Source organism: Thrips palmi, unplaced genomic scaffold (genome assembly GCF_012932325.1).
Source record: "Thrips palmi isolate BJ-2018 unplaced genomic scaffold, TpBJ-2018v1 HiC_scaffold_4, whole genome shotgun sequence".
In the NCBI taxonomy this organism is placed as follows: Eukaryota; Metazoa; Arthropoda; class Insecta; order Thysanoptera; family Thripidae; genus Thrips; species Thrips palmi.
The window spans coordinates 12,899,219-12,920,278 of NW_023144631.1; the positions used below are offsets into that span (position 1 = coordinate 12,899,219).

Consider the following 21,060-nt stretch of genomic DNA (forward strand, 5'->3'; position numbering starts at 1 on the left):
ACATTTTTGGTAGAGTGTAAACCTACCTTGTTAACTGTTGCTACGGAATAACTTTCAAAAATAGATATTTTGTGAACGAAACCTAAATTGAATTGCTCATTATCTTCTCACTTCTGGCTGCTTTTTCTTCGGTTTCAACCAGTCGCTTATATATTCTTCAAACCTACTACTGTAGTTCTGCCTTTTCTTCACCCATGGTTTTCGTTGCCACAGCCATCAAAAATGAAGTTGAAGGCAGCAGCACCACCAAAGGCAAAGAAGCCCGCCAAAGACGGTGAGTAAATAATTAGCTCAGATCCAACAATATGTTGAATTTATTGGCTGAGCGATAGCGAAGCCTGTTACTTCAGTGGGGTTGAAAAGTTTTGTCTGTCTCTGTGTCCGCACTACTCCTCCTGAACAGCTCGGCCGATCTCGGTGAGATTTTGCACACTTCTTCACATTTGTTCTTTCCCGAATAAACTTTGTTATCTGCAACGTAAGCAAGAGACAGCTAAGCATCAATGAATGAAATTCGTAGTTTTAATAACCCAAACTGAACGATAAGGAAACCGATTGTGCCTATACAAGGTAGACGTACGCCAGAGCGCTAGTTACGACAATCCACGCCAGGCGTTCACACCCACCATAGCCTGCGGCGCTTCCTGCTTGCCTTCAGCAAGCCGACGCGGAGATCTATGTCGAAGCAATGAGTTCAGCACTCCGTGAGCAAGGCTAAGTCGCAAAATCAAACTCAGTGATGACCCACATGCGGAACACGAGACACAGCAAGGGACAAGGCAAAGCAGCGTGAACGGTAGACGAATGAACCCATAAGGGAGCCAGATCACCGCCGTGAGGAAGAATTCAACTGTTCGTGATCGAAATAGGGTACTTCGGAGAAGATTCAGACCGGAAGTCAGCGCGACAACGGGAGAAACAAAAGAGCGTCGCGCGGCCGTGCCAGGCGGTGGTGGTGGCAATAATGGGCAGAGTGGGGGTAAAGGCGGCGCGCGCACGCTGCCCCCACCTTTCCCAAACTGACCCCCACCACCGCCGAGCACGGCCGCGCGACGCTCTTTCGTTTCTCCCGCTGTCGCGCTGACTTCCGGTCTGCATCTTCTCCGAAGTAAGGGAAGGTGGGGTACCATGTGACACGGCCACCATGTGACTTTGGCTTTTTCTCCCAAACGGCTTGCTATCCAACAGCGGCAAGAAGACTCAAAGGAAGGTATCATGAAGGAGAATCGACGTGCAATAGGTCGCGACTCTCCTTCGAAAAGGACGGGAATGGTAGCGATCAGAATTGAAAACCGTCTTAAAATAGCTCATTGGAAACTTTTTCTATTTCCCGCCGCGTCCGCTTTTTACCTTTAAAATACATTTTAAGGACATGTGCTCTGCAAGATGTTCTTAGCGCAAAATAAGCTTTGGCTCGATTCTCTACGGCATAAACTTTGAGCGTTATTGCTGTTTCCCCTAAAACTGTTGATCTGGGCACCATGTGACACCACTGTCATTCGCTATGGGATTCCACGATTCACTTAGTTGAATGTGTTCAGTCTATGACATTTGTACACTAGTAACTAAAACCTTTATTGCTCGGGAACCAAAGAAGATAAATTAATAAACTCAACGGAAATAAAAAGCTGGAAGACTTCTTCGTTCATTCTTTGCGTATAGGTACGCTGATTAGGATTTAAACCCAGACGAAAGGCCACTGTCACATGGTACACTAAGGCTGTCACATAGTGTGCTACGTGGGGTACGAAGTGACACTTTGACTTGGCCCATTCAACTCGGGATAACTCAGCAACCAAAACAGATAAATTAGAAATCTCAACAGAAATTATAAGGTGAAGAATCTTTTTGTTCACATGTCTACTGATGGATGTAATGTGATTGGTATTATTGGGTTGACGGGCATTTAACAAAAACCGTCACATGGTACCCCACCTTCCCTTACTCTATTAACCATATTAGACTTGCTACAGCAACTCATAGCAAGCCAGGCCCTGAAATAGCACAAAAGAAGTCCGGTGCACCTGTAGTCATTACATTGGAAGTTAGGCTCCTGCACACTAAACTTCTTACGGATACATCCTACCTGTATTACGGACATTTTTGTGCAATTGCAATTACGGATAGATTTTGCTTGTAATACGGATGATTTTGACCGTAATACAAAGGTTTTCGTGTCCGTAACATACAGACGAAAATATCCGTATGGTACGGACGTAAAACTCTTTGTAATACGGATGATTTCATCCGTATTACAAGCAAAATCTATCCGTAATTGCAATTGCACAAAAATGTCCGTAATACAGATAGGATGTATCCGTAAGAAGTTTAGTGTGTGGACCCCTCTTCCAGCCCCTCGTTGAAGAGGTCTTGCCGAGACTTATCGAAAGCCGCATTAAGAATTTCTTCAGTCGGTCGACTCCCGTGTACCAAGATCTTGATCTGGCCATTTCGTAGAAGCGGCCGATATTGTCGGAACCTGGTCCATTGCATTTGTCTGGTCGTCCTGATTCCAAAACTATCCCCACAAGCAGTGCTAACATCCTCCTCTACACTGAGAAAACCTTACAAACTATTTTGGGCCTTACAAAGAAAAGTAGTGTGTATAACAAAGTATTTTGAGCATACGTAAGCTTACAAAGAAAATACTTTGTAATTTATAAACTATTTCTTCGTATAACAAAGTATTTTAGTTTGTTATATGTATGCTCAAAATACTTCGTAAGGTTTTAAGAGTGTAGCTGACGTGAATCTTGCCCTTTTCTGCCGTTTTCGAAGTGATTTTAGCCTACTATGAATAAAGTAATCGAGATAGAAAGCTGAATTTTGGGGTGAGGCCAGCCAAGCATTTATCTTATGACCATGCAACATCTCATCCGATTCGGCCGAGCCGTTCAGGAGTGGTGCGGTCAAACACACACAGACACACTGAGAGAAATAATGAAGATTGTGGCTGTTAAACCCGAGGGGGAAATCACTCTTAAAAACTGTGACCCGACTACTCCCTATTACGTTCGCGATTACGTTCTATTACGCTATTACAGAAGGCTTATTACGCTCGAAAATATCCAGATTTAGGCTAAAATCGGACCCTAAATACGGAAAATTTTAAAAAATTTGGCTATTACGCTATTACTATTACGCGTAATACTAGGAATCAGTGACCCGATTATTACGCGAGTGATTTCCCCCTCGGTTAAACCTAATGCCACTCTTCACCGTTCATCGAAACAAGGCGTTAACCGTATCGTGGGATGAAATAGACACTGAGGTCCAAGAAAGCAGGATTTGGTCAACAATCCTACTTGATTAGTCTTCTGACCACGATTTCCGTTAAAACCCGAGTCGGATCATTTTTGTTAGTCTTGTTGATATAAATTCATTTCCGTCGTGAAATCGTTCGTATCGCGATTTATAACTTTTGCCTCTATTCTACAGTTTGGCGAACGCAGAGTCTGAACAGTTCCCACGGTACGGTAATAACACCTTCTTTCTATGAACAGTGAGGAGTGGCATTAGGTTTAACAGCCCCAATCTTCATTATTTCTCCCAGTGCAGGAAAAACTTAACAACTCCACCCGAGTTACGGGCGTCGCTATCGCTCAGCCAGAAAATATGTTCCGCTTACTCACTTACGTGTCCTAAAGCACATGCATTCCAAATAAGTTTCTTTACTCGGGGGCGACTACATAGAATGTTTACAACAGGACACCTCGAATTGACGCAACATCGCTAAGCCTTGTTACGACAAGACACGGTCTGGCGTGCACATAGATGCCTTGAGCATAATATCAGTACGATCAAAGCTGGTGTACGCCAGACCGTGTCTTGTCGCGAGCGCTCGCAAACCGTCACAGGAAGCGTTCCGCGATGTAGGCTCTTAAAAGGGATCATGGTCACCACTCATATTGGTCTTGCATTTCATCCGACGTCTTGCAGGAGCTACAAACGAGTCAGAGGCACCGATCGCCACAAACGAGTCGGGCGCCTGGACCCGAACACAAGTAACCAAGCACATCGGCTTTTCCTTTGTCTTCTTGTCCTCATAATCAGACATCATCAGGGTAAATTTGTAGCATTGGTGGTAGGGAATGCCAGGTTGCAGTTGATCAGGTGATTTTATGCCATGGCAGCATGGCCAGTGCACCTGTTCCTTAGCAACTCGAACACTGACATCTTAAACATGTATAGAACATGCATTAAACCCAAGAACTAAATATAATATCGAAAGGTTGATGTATTGGTCCGAGCTACCACTGAAAAAGGAATGTTCGGGCCATGCTGGCAAACGTTCCCCATATCAGCCAATACCTGGAGTACCTAACCTTTAGTATTATTTGACTTTCTAACCTCTCGTTCAAAAGAACGTGGCGACACCTATCAGAAACCGTAATAAGATTTTCAGTCGGTCGCTCCCCTTTTTCCGGGTTTCTGATCTAGCCAAGGAGGTCTTTTTAAGATGACCCCTACCCCCAAAACAAGTTTCATCAAAATCGGAGAGATGAAATTCCAAGCGTTCGTTGGTTTGGCATGGAATCGCCCATGTATGACTTCTTCAATGTCCCATATTTTATTTTTGCAATGAACGTATGTTTTCTCCACTTTGCTCACATTGGCTTCTTTCAAGGCTTTTGCAACAACTTTAAAAATTTTAGCTTTAGTGAGATGCTGGCCCAAGAGCACACACAAATACAAAAATTGTGCACATGATTCCAGAAGGTAAAGATTATGCAAAATTACTTTAGCACAAAAAGACAAGAACACTACAGTAAAAGCCGCTTAAAGTGTTGATAGAAATTGAGGTCCCATCTACCTATGATTATTGCACTGAAGATTCTCCTTTGCTAGAATCATTATGTGATGCCAGTATATGCCTGTTTACATGGAAGCGGCCGATATTGATGGAACCATGTCCATTGAATTTGTCTGGTCACCCCGATCCCAAAAATACCCCATATGCCGTGCTAGCACCACTTGTGGCCGAAATCCTCCCGCTCATGTGTAAAACCTTGCCTTATTCGGCCGGTTTTAAAGTTATTTTTATTGCTGGTATGACTTAAAGGATTGATATAGTACGCTGAATTTCAGTGTGAGGCGAGCCACGGACATCTACATACCTAATGACCCTGCGAAATCTCAGCCAGATCGGCTGAACCGTTCAGGAGAAGCAGTGCACTGCAAAGCCAGTTGTAAGTTTACTTGCCACAAATTTGGCAAGCCGTTTTAATTGCCAAAATTTGGCAAGCTATGGTCGGAAATCTTCACAAGCTTGCCAAATTTTGGCAAGCTGCGGAGTATTTCCAGGCCAAGCTTGCCAATTCTTGGCATTTGAAACGGCTTGCCAAATTTGTGGCAGGTAAACTTACCACCGGCTTTGCAGTGTTGATGCCATTTTCTAGTTTCACCAAAAAAAAAAAAACAGTTGCTTTGTGCTGCCTGAGTAAGTGCCTGTCTTCTGTGCAGTTTGGAATCGTAGTGTCTGACAGGGTTGTTATGTTTGATTGGCTCTTTGCACCCTTAACATGACAGATAGATTTGTCAGGGAGAGTGTTCCCATGTGTTCTGTCCATTTCTGGATCCCAGACCCGTAGTAGCCGGGTCCGCCGTACAGTGGGACGAAACACGAAAAAAGTGGTCATAATTCTACGAGGCTCTGATTGTCTTCAAAATTTATACCCCGCGAATTTCGAGGGCGCTGAGCCCATTTTTGACGAAATCAAAACCAAAAATCGAACACCAGGGGCGTTTCTAGCTTACGTGAAGGGGGGTGAACGATTTGGAGTGCCCCACTGACGGCCAAAATGTTTCCTCGGGGGTTTTCGAGGGCCTGAGCCCATTTCTGACAAAATCCAAACCAAAAGTCGAACGCCGGGGGGCGGATCCAGCGGGGGTGTTAAAAAATGCATGGACAATGTCATTTCACCACATGCTTTGTTACGACATGTTCTTGTTGGTTAAGTTGGGTCATCATTTATAAAAGTCAGATTTCACTTTAACACAAATAATATATTTTCCCTGAGGTCAACCAAAAATAAAATTTTTTTGCAGTCAGCAGAAATAAAAATATGTAAATCAGAAGTCTAGAAGCAATTTCTTCATATCTTCCGTCGGCTCCAGTGATCTCAACTTTGGGAGACGGAAAGGAGACACAAACGGATCCGATGTTATTAGAAGTCGTTTCATGAGATAAATCCAACCATCAGTTCTAAAAAAATATTTGAATGAAGGCAATGAATGTGAATTCATAGGTGAGGGGGTAAACACTCGCGTAACCGCGTATTACGCGTAATACACGAAATTGTAATACCATGTTTGGGTATACCAAATTTTGGCATTTTAAGGCCGTCATACACGTGTAATATCCCCGTAATACGTTGTAATTCCGAGTTTTCTGTACACGATTTCTTGAAGTGGTTATCCCCTCGTTCATGGGTAGGGTTTGCATTTGAGTTAATATTATTCTGAGACTCACCTAGAACACTTTCGAGTGTGGTTTTCCCTAAACTTTCTGAGGTCCTTGTTTCGGCTCTCTTGAGCCTCCTCAGACAAGGACCCCACAGCAAGAGGCAAGAACTCAATACTATCAGCCCCATGAATTAAGAGTTTGTAGACAGCTTGAGGCGTGTAGTACCAACCAGTTTGCTGTCTCTAGGCAGTACACGCGAAAAGCTGGTATGTCGATTGCGTGACTACAGGATACAACCTTAAAAAGCATAATCATTGGAAATCAAAACGCTATACAAACTTCTACCTATAAACGCCTCGTGAAACTCTCTATTTGATGAACCCGAATGGTTGAGCGAGTATCAGTTGCCCGAGCCATTTCCGGTTTTGAGATTTTTGTTGATCGACTCTTGAATAATTTGAACTTACACGGTAAGACTTGGTTCTGGATCTTCCAGGACCGTCCTGGTTTTCCTATGTGTTGAGCATAGGAGAAACCAGGGCGGTCCTGGAAGATCCAGGACCGAGTCTCACCAAGTAGCTGAGAGTGGGTGGCAGAATGGCGGCCGAGACACTACCAAGACCTTAACTTTTATTCCAGGACTTTCACCACCTTGAGCTGAATCTGTCGAAGTCACGTCCGTTTAATAGGGTACTTTGGAGAAAACCTCGACCGGAAGTCATCGACATTACGGGAGAAACAAAAGAGCGACGCGGGGCTGGTCGGTGGTGGGGGCTGGGATGGGCAGAGTGGGGGCAGCGTGCGCGCGCCGCCTTCACCCCCACTCCGCCGTTTCCGACCCCCACCACCGGTCTGCACAGCCGTGCGATGCACTTTCGTTTCTCCTGTTGTGTCGATGATTTCCGGTCGAAGTTTTCTCTGAAGTATAGTCAGTCGTCCCAGCGAAAGGTAGGGATTCTTGTGACCGTTAAAATAACCATCTCCACCTCGAAAGTCCGCCCGCACCAGCCCCCGCGCTCCCCCCGGCCCTGTAGAGGGCGTATTTGTAACGGTCGGTAGAATTTCTACCTTTGGCTGGGACGACTATAACCTCTCTGCAAACTCAAGTGTGTGCCAGGCATGCACTTCTTGGTGCATGCCAGGCATGCACCAGGAAGTGTGTGCTTGAAGGCATGCACCAAGAAGTGCATGCCTGGCACACACTTGAGTTTGCAGAGCTATCGAGCATTGTGCCACATTCGGTTTGGATGTGAATATGCTAATTTTCAACTAGTTCACATTGCAACGAATGCGACTCAATCCCGTAACGAACGTGACGCTTTGTCACATTAATTTGAACTTGATGTCATGTCCCTGGAACGAGTGTGCCCGCGCATTTCTCATCATTGTTCTGTCTATCTGTTCTGCTTCAGGTCCACCACTTCTCAGCCCAACTCCGAGCCATTGATCTTGTGTCAAACTTGACGAAATAGCGGCCACGGCGCCACGAGGAAGGTACGCCAGTCCGAGGTTAGTTGGCGAAAATCGCCCATCTTAGTTTTCAATGGGGCATTTCATGCGAGGTCTGGACCGGAAGGCAAGGGCTGCCATCTGTACCGGAAACATAATTTAAGGTGCGAAAGCGTCTCTGAGTCTTAACGTATACATGGGCTCGCATGGGCTAAAGTACCTGACAATGACCTGATAAGGTTCTCCAACGAATCTTGAAACGGAACCAGAACAAAAGTAAGCTCGAGGAACAGCTTCTGCGCATGCGCTCAGGGTGGTTGGGGAACGTTTGCTGTTTCTAGTGCTCACTTTTGCTCTTCTTCTGTTTCAAGATTCATTGGAGTACCCTTTAGTCAAGCAATGAGTCCGTTACGTGACGAAATTAGCTAGTTGTGTATGAGTTTCCGGCCAAGATCGCGGCTCCTGGTTCCAACCTTGTCCGAAATACCCCACCCGATCGAGCTCAGGGATTTGAATGCAGACTACACTGTGAGAAAAAAGTACGGAACATGTCTGGTCAATAATTTGCCTGGACCGTCCGTACTTGCCAACTACGGACGTTCCGTACTCTTATTCCGTACCCATTCACATGGGTTCATATGGAGCAAGTACGGAACGTTCCGTACCCCCGTACTGTATTTTTCTGTACCATTTCCGTACTAAAGTACGGAATTTTTTACAGTATTCAGTTTCTTCAGAGTCGGCCACCGAATCTTGAAGGGGCGAAGAACAACTTCAGTACGTTGTAATACCCGCGTCTTGCTCATCCGTTGCAACAGGTTCCAGTACTCACTGTTGTTCCTCCTTTCCCGATTCAAGATCCAGTGAAGAATTCTGTATAGGGATCTTTTCGCGGAGTCGTCATGTGGAAGATGTTCTGAAGTTTCTGCTTGTACGCATGCTTGACAGTTAAGCTAGGCTAAGCTTCTTAAAAGGTGGATCGAGTCAGGCGCGTTGAGTTGCGGTGGGGTGCGCAATAGGATTTCTTGCATGGAAGAGCACTAACGGAAATTAAGACGGTTCAATGGAAAATGGGCGCTTGGGATGAGCTCTCGTCATCAGCCGCGGACATATCTCAGAATGCCATCTTCAACTTCAGTGTTTGCTGTCCTTCTTTCTGGCTTTAGTTCCTTCCGATGTACCGCACAGTTCTGCTACATTCTTTGAACTCCTTCGGCCTCACGGTTCAGCGGAAGTCTTGCCTCTAGAGTAATCGTGTCGCTGGATCCACTTTGGGCCACGAACCGTAAGTCGGATGGCGCCGGTCAACTAGCAGTTTACTTGCCTTCTAACAGGCGTGGCAGTACGATTGATTCACAATACGATATAACTGCACCATCTTCAATGAAAAAGAAAATTTCGTGTATTATTTAAGTAGCTGCCTAGCATTTGCTCTAGTCTCAAACACTGAAATTTGGAGTACTGCAGTTGAAAGTGCTTCACCACCGGTTTCCTCGACCATCCTCTCCACTCTTTCTCAGGTAGCCAGGGTAAAGCTTCAAACCTGAACATCCGGGAAAGATCAGGGAATTTCGACAAATGTAGGGAGAAAACTTTCGTTTGATCCAATTGCTCGTCAATTGCGTACTCAAGTGAATCTTGGAACAGCAGAGAAAGAATTTAGGTTGGCTCTTTAGGCGTACTCCTTTGAACAAGTCAAACACAGGTGAAACTATAGCTTAGTATTTACCCTCTGCTTCCAAGCGTAATCAGTCAACGCTTGAAATCAACCGTAACAGGCTCATCGGCCAAGATTCCCCCTATCCAAATGTATGGGGGAATTTCCCGAGTTTGCTTCATTTCAAGCGTAATATCTTCAAGCGTAACTTCATGCTCGGCTTGAGTAGCATAGAGCTACGCTTGAGTTCTACTAGTAAAGGAAATGTCATGTGTCCCCAAAATTAGGGGAAACCGATAGGATGTTTTGTTAAAACCTTGAAACTAGAGTCAGCCTCGCCCTACTGCCTTTCACTGGTAGAACTCAAGCGTACTTTTACGCCTTTCTTCAAGCGTAGTAGATCTACGCTCGGCTTCAAGCGTAGTTCTCCATTTCGCCTCTTTCCCGCCTATCTAAATGCATGGGAGAATTTCTTCTCTATGCTTGACTTCAAGCGTAGTTGTATGCTTGAATGAAGCATACAACTACGCTCTAGTTTTACCAGTGTTGCCTCTTTAACTTTTGGACTGTTGTTGCAGATGGAGTGTTACGTGTGCTTAGACCAATTTGACATCTACTCCGCTGACCGTCGACCCAAGGTCTTGCCGTGCGGCCACTCCTTCTGTCTGCGGTGCCTGCAAGGGCTGCAGATCAGGAGGTGTCCTCTGGACAACAAAGTGAGTTGTGCCTTCAGGTCTCATGACAACGTTCAGTGTAAGCTAGATTTCACTCTCTGAAAGTAAGTTGCTGATTATGGGATTTCACCTTGCATACTAACGAATGCAATTTCTCGGTAAACGAAATAGTGAAGACTAACTTTGGGGGTACCGACCTGTTGATTGAAATTTTTCGCTGTCAGTATTAATTTATTAGAGCTGACATTGATATTAGAGCTGACTGACGTTAGTTACCATATCCCTTTCGTGTTTCAGGTGTTCGCCGAAGAACCGCAGACGCTGCCTGATAACTTCCTTGTCATCCAGTCATGCAACACGTAAGTGACCCCACTTTGTTTATGTGTGTTTCTGGAAGATCTGTTAATATTAGTAAGAAATATTGAGTCTTACGAGTCTTGCGTACTGAAAGAGTAAATCTTTCTGTAAGCACATGCTAAGTACAAGAAGGATTAAAATCTTTTTGAAAGCACCTGCTCACTCTCATTCCAGGAACGTGACATCACGTTGAAATGAACGTCTTAAAATGTCACTCACGTTCGTTTGAGCATTGTGTCACATTCGTTTGAGTGTGAATTGGCCAAAAAGCAGCTTGTTCACATTCAAACGAACGTGACACACTGCTCAAACGAACGTGACATACTGTCGCGTTCGTTTCAACGTGATGTCTAGGGTTCTAAAAAAACGTGAAAATTATTTTTGATGAAAAAAACCATGGAAAAAAACGGTTTTTTTCCGAAAAAAAAACGGAAAAATATATTTTGATTTGAAAATTGTTTGAATCGGTGGCGGGAGTAGATAAGACTCAAATGGTTGCAGAAACAGAGCTCCTGTCGGGAAATAATTAAATTTTACTTGAATTGCACTTAAAATGTGAAAAAAGCTGTTATTTAATTGTTTCGCTTTTCTTAATCAGTAGAAGACTTATTGAGAGCGATTCTATCGCTTATTCCTCATGCTTCCATGCCTTTTTCAAAGTGGGTCCCTTGCTCCAATGCTTTATACCTTTCTATTCGAGTCGATTGGAAACCTCAAATGCTTCAATTTACGTCCATTTTTATATTTTTCATATTTTTCGAAAAGTAAAGCGATGAAAAGAAACCGAAAAAAACCGTTGTTTTCGCAATTTTTCCAAATATTTTTCACGCTTTTAGAACCCTAGTGATGTCACGTTCCTGGAATGAGAGTTTATCTTAGGGGGGATTTAAACCTTTTTGCTCCCCCACCCCCTTGTATCCGCGTTTCGGGATTTGCCAAGTCATTTCCAACGGCTCCTTGCAGCGCCGCCGAGACGGCCGCGTCGCGCTTGTGGTGCCGCACGTGCCGCAAGCACGCGTCCGACGACTGCGTGGACGAGCACTCCGTGTGCACGGTCAAGAAGGCGCGCGGCGAGGAGGCGCGCCCGCTGCTGGAGGCCCTGGAGTCTGGCGAGGCGGCCCTGGACAAGCTGGACGTGATGGTACAAGCGTCCTCCGTGGCGCAGCTCGAAATGCGCGCCGCGCTGCGGCACGACAAGTCCGTCCTGGCCGCGCTGAGGGGCAGCCTGCGCGACGCGGAGAAGGCCGACGAGGACGTCTGGGAGAAGGCCAGGCAGGCCGCGATGCGAGTCGGTAAGGAGACGCATTTCGTTGTACGCTGGCACGACTGTGACTCAATGCTCAAAGGAAGGTGACATTTTGTCACATTCGTGGCGTCAGGCTCCTAGAATAAGTGTTCCCTTTCCAGTACGATCATTTGACCGTGTGCCCGATCATCTGATTGCAAAAGCCACTCTGCAAACTGAAGTGTATACATAGTACACGCTAAAATACACTCGATTAGTCCTATCTAAAAGCATGGGCCAGTTTAAGTGCACATGCTTGGTACACACTTATTTAGCGTGTACATGCAATGTACACTCAACTTCAGCGTGTGCCTAGCAAGTATGCTGTAAATAAAAGTGTGCTTGGAGGCATGCTCTAATAAGAATGTACTATGCACACACTTCAGTTTGCAGAGCAGCGGTAAATTTGCTAGCCAAGAATTTGTCAAGCCATTTCGAATGTCGAAATTTGGCTAGCTTGTCAAATCTAGACAAGCTACGGAGTGTTTCTGCGGGTCAAGATTCACAATTTTTGGCAGTCAAAACGCCTTGCCAATTTTGTGGCAAGCCAACTACTTGCCTTTGCAATGAGATAGTCGGGCACACGGCCAAATGGTCGTACTGAAAAAGAAACTTATTCCGGGGACGTGAAGTTACGTTGAAACGAGCGTCACATTCGTTTCAACGTGATGTCACGTTCCTGACGTTCCTGGAATGAGAGTAAATCTTTCGGAATATGGTAAGGATCTTGGAAGTTTTCTGTTGTTAGTTCCCTTGTCAATCCTGGACGATGTTAATGTTATTACCAGTACTGCTGGAAATTACAGAAATTTTGTATTTGACTGCTGGGCTTTAACCTAACCTCTTTAACCACTACCTGAAGATAAGCTGTTGGGACTTTTGTCGAAGTTTACTGTTGCTTCTGGTCCGCCAGGACTGTGGGAGCACGGTACCCGGATCGTGGCTGATCCTGCCACTAGGTGTACCCTGACCGTGAACTCCGGAGACAAAGTGGTGTGGCGTGGACCTCTGGACGGCAACAGCGGGCTCGTCAAGATGCTCTTGTGCCAGTTGGCTCACCACGGTGACCTGCAGCAACCGCGTCAGCAACAGCCGGAGCCCTTGGGTCAGCAACAGCCAGTGCAGCAGCCGGAGGCAATGATTCAGCAACAGGAGGTGCCTTCGCAGCACCCGACAATGCAGCAGGAGCAACCGCGTCACCAGCAGCTTCAGCAACAGCTGGTGCCAGTGCAGCAAGCGAGGCAACGACCTGATGGTGAGTTCCTACACCCCTTGAAACCTTACGGAGCATTTTGAGCATTCATAGTTCAAACTAATTAACTTTGTTTATTCAAAGAAATAGTTCGTCAGTTACGAAGGATTTTCTTTGTAAGCTTATGTATGCTCAAAATACTTTGCTGTAACAAGCTGCTTTTCTTTGCAAGGCCTGATGTAGTTGTTAACGTTTTCTCAGTTCATACACTTTAGAAGAGCCTGCCAAAAATTGTGACCGCATTGCAAAGAAATTTCTTTGAGAAGAGACAAAAGGGTCGTAGTAATGCAAACAACTTCTCCACAGGTGAACGATGAATTGTCTTTGCAACGCTGCATATTACGTCATTTGTAAACTTGCCAAAAACTTCATCGTAGACCTGTAAATGACCTCCTTATTTTTCTATAGGAAAGTAATGATAATATGCTTTAGAAGTAATTAGGTGGCTGTGTCGTATCATTACGTTCCTAAATCGACGGATAACATTTTAATAATGGAATTAAGTCGCAAGTTCCAAATACATATACTAGGTGTGCGTAGAAATTCATAGTATGAAACCGTCAATTTTTTAGTCGTAGGGTAAGTTGAAGAAGTGCAAACGAATTTCATCGTAGCGCACAAATATTTTTCTTCGCAGTACTTTTTACATACCCTTGTTCTGAACATTGCGAAGAAAATTTATCTGCAGTGCACTGAGAAAACCTTACAAACTATTTCAGGCCTTACAAAGCAAAGCATTTTGGAAGAACAAAGTGTTTTAAGCATACACTGCAAATTGAATGGAAAGACTTCGGGCCAAAATATGGCGAGACATTAATGTCTCGCCAAGTTTTGGTCAGACCTGACAGTCTCGCCAAAATTTGGTCAGACACAAAAGTCTCGCCACAAAACGGTCAAACACAAAAGTCTCACCGCAAAATGTGGCGAGACTTTTTAGTTTGACCAAATTTTGGCGAGACTTTCAGGTCTGACCAAAACTTGGCGACACTTTTATGTCTCGCCTCTGGAGTGGCGAGAAGTATGACCATTGGATTTGTAGTGTACATAAGTTTACAAAGAAAATACTTCGTAAGGTTATAAGGGTGTGCTAACAACTTGTTTTAATTGCAACTTACCATAGTATGTTCTTGACCATGAGTGAAAAGTCGACGGAAATGAACGCGCTGCTCTCTGCCGCAGCCGCCCGCTGGCGCGAGCGCGCTAACGAGGGTCATCGCGTGCTGAGCGACCAGGAGATGGCTGCTAAGATGGAGGTGGGCGCCAGAGTGGCCCGGGGCAGGCACTGGCCCCAGGGATGCACTTCGGACGGCACGCCCCCCAGCGCGGGCACTGTCTCCAGCAATTACGGCAACTCGGACGTGGCCGTCAAGTGGGACCACTGCATCGCGTCGGCAGCAACTTGGTTCCGCAGGTCCCAGCTACGGCTGGTGGCACCCGCTCCGCTCGTGAGTAGACCCACACCTCAAATCTGATGCGTGCACTACCAACCCAACTGTGTACTAAGTACACACTTACAACTGCATGCTTGCAAGTACGCACTTACAAACGCATGCTTGGCCAAGTACACACTTACAAATGCATGCTTGCAAACGCATGCTTGACGCATGGAGTTATACGGCGTCAAGCATGCGTTTGTACGTGTGTACTTGCAAGCACGCATTTGTAAGTGTGTACTTGGCTAAGCATGCATTTGTAAGTGTGTACTTGGCTAAGCATGCGTTTGTAAGTGTGTACTTGGCTAAGCATGCGTTTGTAAGTGTGTACTTGGCTAAGCATGCGTTTGTAAGTGTGTACTTGGCTAAGCATGCGTTTGTAAGTGTGTACTTGCAAGCACGCATTTGTAAGTGTGTACTTAGTAGACAGTTAGGTTTGCTGTGTGCAAGGAAAGTGAGGAAAGTGTTCAAATTTTTGAATTCCACTTATGAACATCTAACGAATCGCACACAAATTTCCAGGAATAACGATATTAATGTCAACCGTCCTTAAGAATATCATCGAATATCACGAGCTTATCTTTCATAAATTTTGAAGAAATTTGATAAATTTAGAACATTGTGTACGAATTTCAGCGAACATTTTTTTTTTTCTGTTTCCTCTCGGATAAATGTCTGAGGTCTGTGGTGGCTGCTAACTTGTGGACATAATTTCCTTACAACTCCAGCTTCATTTTAATCAAAAATACAGTTTTTGTTCTGATCATTAAATTACTACGTACATTTTGTTGTGAGCTTTCCGAAAAGTTCACTTAAAATGTTATTGTCGGACACATGGTCAAATTATGGCGTGGCGAATGCGTGCAGGCAGTTGAAAGCTGCCCCTTGGGGAAGGAGAACTGTCCCGGGGAGGCTTACCTTGCAACCGTCGGCGGAAAGTCTATTTTCCGATGTCGGAAGTGCAAGCGAAAGCGGACAGTGACGAACGCTGTCATGGATGGCATCGTCCGCTCCAAGAAGTCTCACAGTCACAAAAGTGGCCTAGGCTTCTTTGAGGAGACAACCGTGGACCTGCGCCGTGGCCTTTACGTTATCTGGGGCTGGTCCCAGGGCCTTTCTCTCACAGAGAACCACAAGTTGCAGGCCGAAGCAATAAGCAAGACCACCATTCAGCGCATGTATTCAAAGCTGAGAGAGGTCTGTTACGAGTCAATGATGGCAGCTCCGGCTCTAGGTCAAGGAGGTGGTGTTGTTCTCTCGGATACCTTGCAGCTAAAAGGCAGCTGGCTGCTTGGTCTCAAAGAGAGACGGAAGCCTGCGCGGATATTCCGTATTCCAAGAAATACCTCGGACTGCATTGCATCTATACTCAAGCGATGCGTTGCACCTGAGGCATTCGTAGAGACAGCAGACGAAGAAGACGAGCTAAACTTTGTGGCCCATTTAGTTGCGGACATAAGAAAAGCTCAAAATGGCATCCCCGAATCAAGTCTTCCCTTCCACTTGGCTGAACATTGGTGGCGCTCTTCCACTAAGACACCGTTCCGCTCATTGGTTTCGGAGCTAAAGAAGTACAAGCCAATGATGTAAGAGCATCCATTTTTGGTTTAAAAAGGTCCTTTTCAGGACCAACATTCATTTCCCGAGAGAATAACTTTGACAAAGACTATCCCCTTTCCCCCTTTCCCCCTCCCCCTGAATAAAGTTAATTGTTTCCCGTACCTGTTTCATAATGTGACACCGACCTGATGCACGGTGTGACACTCCTTTGAGAAGTCACCGAGGTGTCAGCCCGTGAATCAGGTTAGGAGCAAGGCAGGACCTAATTCACGGTGTGACACCGACCTGATGCACGGTGTGACACCCCACTTGTGCCCCATTCCACCCCTTGCACTGCTGGGGGTTGCTCACCCCCGGAAGTCCTTTCCGCCCCCCCCCCGGCTACCACTTGGGCCCACCACCCTTGTTTCGGGGGCTTCCACCCCTTCCAAGGGGTGCCTCCCTTGGTACATTATTCTAACATATTTACGGACCGGCCCCCAGGGTGGGAGCCAGTCGGGCTGCCTACCTCCAGGGCGGACCCGGGAGCGAAGCTTCAGTGCAGGAATACCGGCGTGAATGACACCGCGTTTTATGAGTAAAGTCATTCCAAAAAGCGGCATGACAAGAAATTCACAACTAAAATTGGCGTTAATTTTTGAGTCACGCCGATTTTTGGCGTGACTTTTCTGTCATGCCGTTTATTGGCGTGACACTTTATTCACGCCGATAGGTTTACAGTGATGTGCATGCGTTTTAAGATACACGAACTTGTCCGTAACTGTGCACGAAAGTGAGCGTTGTTACGCACCAATTCGTGCGTCTCACGCGCATGCTCAATTTTGAGCAAAATGAGGTATGCTTAAAACAAACAACTGTGAAGTGGTCTCCTGTATATAACTAGTCAGTACTTGAACGTACAGTCGGCTTCGCCTTACTTCTTCATGATTTGAGAGAATAATGAGAACGAAAGGAACCTGACTCAAGGCAGGCTGTTCGTTCGTTAGTCCCACCAGGGCAAAACCATCCTAACCTAACTGGGCCAACCAAAAATAACCTAACCTAACGGGGTCGTGACAGATCTTACGCTATTCGCGGCAGATACCCCCTATCGCAACAGGAAACAGACAAAATCGGAGCAGGCAAGTAACAGAAATCATCAAAACAACATGCATTGCTGTGCAGTGCTATTCTTTTTGACACATGGACGCCTCATTCACATTCACATTCGTCTTTCTGTTGCCAACACAAAACAGCAAAAATGAAACGGACTTTTCTTTTTTTGATAATTTGTTTTTGCATTAGCCATTTAAATAAAGCAAACAGAACTTTCTGGCTGTTCCCACAGTTTCATATAATTGCACTTTCTCGGTTATTGCTGATAAATGTTTGTTGCGGCTCCACAGCTAAAGTTGCCTACATTGGCACGTGATCCCGTCATCCCGACTCGCAAACCTCGCTCTCCACACACTGGGTGCCGCTCCATAAGGCTTCGCCTTTTGTTTTCTTTACATCTTAGACTGTATTGTTTAGCGAAGCCAATAAACATGACGCAAGATGAATTGTCATTCCAAATATTCATTTAGTGTAGAACCTAATTAAATCCTCCCTGAAAAGTCCAATTAAAATATGGACATTTTACTTTGTCATTTTGTCGCTCCGTTTTGTTTGGAGTGTTGCGAGCGGTCCCCATCCTTTGCGTGTCGCCCGTCTCGTACCGTGCATTTCCTCTCTGTTGCAGACGCCGCAGATCGGAGCAGCAGACGGGAAACACTACCTGGACATCAACAGCATCAGCCCAAAGACGGACGCTGCGATGTCCAAATTGTTGACCGGCAGAAATCTCGCTCAGGTAACACAATGCACTTGCAAATTTACATTTTCGCGGTCCTATCAAGGGATGTCATGGCACCATACTCGCTCTCAGCCCGTTGCTCTTTTGTTTTTTCTCATCCTAGTACGCATTTGATTTTGCTAATACAATACTCACTGCAATTAAATTGGGCTTACTTATAAATTTTATAAAACTATTATCAAGCCTTAATTGTGATGGAATTCACTATTTAGTAGTTATTCTTCGTGGCGGGAAAAGTTCTTGAAATGTGGAGACTGCAAATTCTGCACTTCCAAGTGTGGAGACGGAAAATTCCACACCTCCATATTTCAGTGGGGGTTTCTCCACGGTTGGTTTCACAGTGTATTTGTGTCCCACTTTGGCAGTGCCGCAACATGGTTCTCCTGTTTTGGGTTCGCAGGTCCGCGTCCTGGCTGGTCTTCCCTGCCAGCAGTTCATCACGTGGAGCCTCAAGGTCCTGGAGCAAGTGGCGCCCCTCCTGGAGGGCCTGCAGTTGGTGGCTCCCGAGCTGCGGCACCTGGGCGTGGTCCAAGCGATGCCGAACCTGCGGGTAAAGATGTGCAATTTGTGAATTTATGTCAAAAAGGGCAATTGCACTACAAACTTAACTGTCAACTAGGTACACTCTTACAAATGCATGCTCGCAAGTACACACTTACAAACGCATACTTGGCCAAGGACACACTTGTAAACGCATGCTTAGGCGTTTGCAAGTGTGTACTTGGCCAAGTATGCTTTTGTAGTGTGTACTTAGTAGACAGTTAGGGTTTGCAGTGTGTATTGTGTCATATTGCACGTCATGCCTTCTTTCTGTTGAATCGTGGTGAAAACGCTGCCACCAAGAATGTAAGGACTTAAATTTAGGGTGTGGTATATTCCTTGTGAAGCCACGTCCCTGCATGGTCCAAATTTGGGAAATTCAATGATCTTCACTCAAATTATGGTCTTAAAGAATACCTTGACTCAAAACTGTAGTGATCAAGACTTTTTCATTCCCCAGAAGGATCACTGAAGTTCATTTCTATTGCCATTACTTTTAATGGCTGTGACTTGAGTAGAGGTGAATATTGAACGGGTGAAATGATGCGCGCACCCCCCGTTCGGGTGGTGAAGGTTTCCGGGGTTCTTTCACCGATCGGAAGTAGGCGCTCACGCGCTCACTCTAAATTCTTGTTGACTTTTAATGCATACACAGATGCATACGTAAGGCGTGTAAAATATTATGCATCACTTGTAAACACTCTCAGCACATATCTGACTTTTGCTCATTTTGACAGTACTGATGCAAGTAATCTGTGCAACCATAATACGTACTTTTCCTTTTTTAAAGAACTACTCCGGACGTATTAAATACAATGTACTGACAATTTGGTTTTTGTACATAGTTTTACAAAGGGCATTAGATATACTTCCTTAGAAAATATGAAGTATTATTGTTGCCTTCTCGAATACGTAATTAATGAGGAAATAGTCAGTAACGTGCTGAGGGTGTATTGAGTTATACCTTATATTATACACACCTCACGTACCTGTCTGTGCATGCATGATCGGAAATGCACAACACAGTGGCGGATCCAGCGGCGGCCTGAGGGGGGGGGGTCAAAGTAGCACTTTCTGCCCAGGGCAAAGTGTTGCTATTTGCCTACCTTTCAGGCGGCTATCTAGGGACAAGAGAGTGGCCGTTGTACTTTCCCCCTTCCCCCCTTCTGGATCCGCGCTTGGCACAACATGTGCTTAAGTAAGCACTTAGTCCATAAGGATGTTGTGTGTTGGATTTGCAGTGTGACAAGTGGTGTCAGTGACTACATTGCTCCCGTAGGCGCTGAGCATCACGGACACGACCAGGGAGGCGCTGCAGATGGCGAGCCAGATGGCAGGGCTGCGCAGCCTGGAGCTGCACTGCCAGGCGTCTGCGCCACTGTCGGTGGCGACGCCCGTCCCGGCCAGCGCCGCCGGGCTGCAGTGGCTCCGTCTCGGCGTGTACCCGCTGGCGGCCGCGCTGGCCCTGCTGCGCGCGCACGCCGGCACACTGGAGGAGCTGCAGCTGGTGGCGGCGTCCGCGGACCCCTACGGCTGCCCCGACCTGGCCGGCGAGCTCCGCGGCTGCGGCCTGAGGCGCCTCAAGAAGGTGGTCCTGCTGCGCGAGACGGCCTACGGCGCCTTCTGCCGCCACGACACGCAGACCTGCGTCATGCAGACCGTGCAGCTGTCCAACGTGTTCCTGGAGGGTGGCGTGGACGTGGCCATCCTCTGCAGCGAGTGCAATGCTGGAGCGGGGTCGTGACCGGACTCGCGGACTACGACGGACCTAGCCTTGCTGGGTCGAAGGCATGGCTGAGCTTCAGAGAGTGATCCAATGAATATAGAAACGGAAGAAGAAGAACAGAAGTGAGCCCGAAAAACCGCTTCCGCGCATGCGCAGACAGACGTTCCCCCTACCACCCGCGCAGAAGCGGTTTTTAGGGCTGGCATTTGTTCTTCTTTTTCCGTTTCAAAATTCATTGGATTATTCTATTTATCGGTGGAATTGTTTTATGACTCGAAGCCCCAACCTAGTTTTTGTCATGAGATTAGATATATCGTATTTTGTTTTGATATGTGCTAATTTTTAAAGTGTTTTCGTTTAACCTGTTCCTTATCATGTCTTCTGATCGGGCCTGCATGATCGGTATACTTCCTGTAATCATTTGCTGTTCATACAGTGGAATCATTTAATTTTAGAACTTTCCTGTTCTACTTTTGTTTGTTTATAATCAGGCATGCTTATTTCTGCATGACTACGTAATCAATGGCTATTGGTTTAATTGTAGTTTGACCCTGCGTGCGAACTTAAGGTTCCATTCCGCATGTCTTCGTCACAGTTGACCTATTAAAATCTATTTATAATTAAAACTTGCGAAGGGCAACCAGTTGTCTCCCCTTTCTTTCTCACCCTCCGGCTTTCCCAAAGTAGCTGTCGCACTCTACCACGCCTCCTCGAAGTCATCGGACCAGGTGCGCACCCAGTGACAAATGCAGAGGTCTACACTGCAAAAAAATCAGTCTCTGATACGGAGCATGCTACGGCGTTCCGTATACCCCCTGAAATGGTGATACGGGCGTCTGCCGTACCACTCCTCCCACAAGAGCGTGTGCATTGTAGGGCGTGGTACG

General features: G+C 46.0%; 1 protein-coding gene across 29 annotated transcripts; it reads left to right on the plus strand.

The window, feature by feature from the left end:
* The first annotated feature begins 253 nt into the window (after positions 1 to 253).
* LOC117649646 lies at positions 254 to 20,813 on the plus strand. 29 transcript variants are annotated; one of them, XM_034392562.1, is made up of 10 exons: positions 254 to 274; positions 7,819 to 7,915; positions 10,091 to 10,228; positions 10,484 to 10,545; positions 11,507 to 11,835; positions 12,742 to 13,083; positions 14,260 to 14,525; positions 17,794 to 17,904; positions 18,308 to 18,457; positions 19,727 to 20,813. In XM_034392562.1, exons 3-10 carry the CDS (start codon positions 10,091 to 10,093, stop codon positions 20,189 to 20,191), a joined length of 1,863 nt encoding a protein of 620 aa, XP_034248453.1. In that variant the 5' UTR covers positions 254 to 274; positions 7,819 to 7,915; the 3' UTR covers positions 20,192 to 20,813. The 29 variants fall into 29 exon arrangements, with proteins under 29 accessions (XP_034248453.1, XP_034248444.1, XP_034248474.1 ...); XM_034392556.1 differs by lacking the exons at positions 254 to 274; positions 7,819 to 7,915 and adding exons at positions 2,510 to 2,550; positions 2,739 to 2,802; XM_034392567.1 differs by lacking the exon at positions 254 to 274 and adding an exon at positions 3,324 to 3,471 and having other exon boundaries at positions 7,819 to 7,900.
* Positions 20,814 to 21,060: the final 247 nt, after the last annotated feature.

What these genes read in the sequence shown, in the direction of transcription:
- LOC117649646 (XM_034392552.1), top strand. Translation starts at nt 4,236, where the DNA reads ATGTATTGGTCCGAGCTACCACTGAAAAAGGAATGTTCGGGCCATGCT. An exon ending in CATATCAGCCAATACCTGGA is followed by an intron (nt 4,317 to 10,090) that starts GTACCTAACCTT and finishes CTGTTGTTGCAG; the next exon opens with ATGGAGTGTTACGTGTGCTT. An exon ending in GCAGGCCGCGATGCGAGTCG is followed by an intron (nt 11,836 to 12,741) that starts GTAAGGAGACGC and finishes CTGGTCCGCCAG; the next exon opens with GACTGTGGGAGCACGGTACC.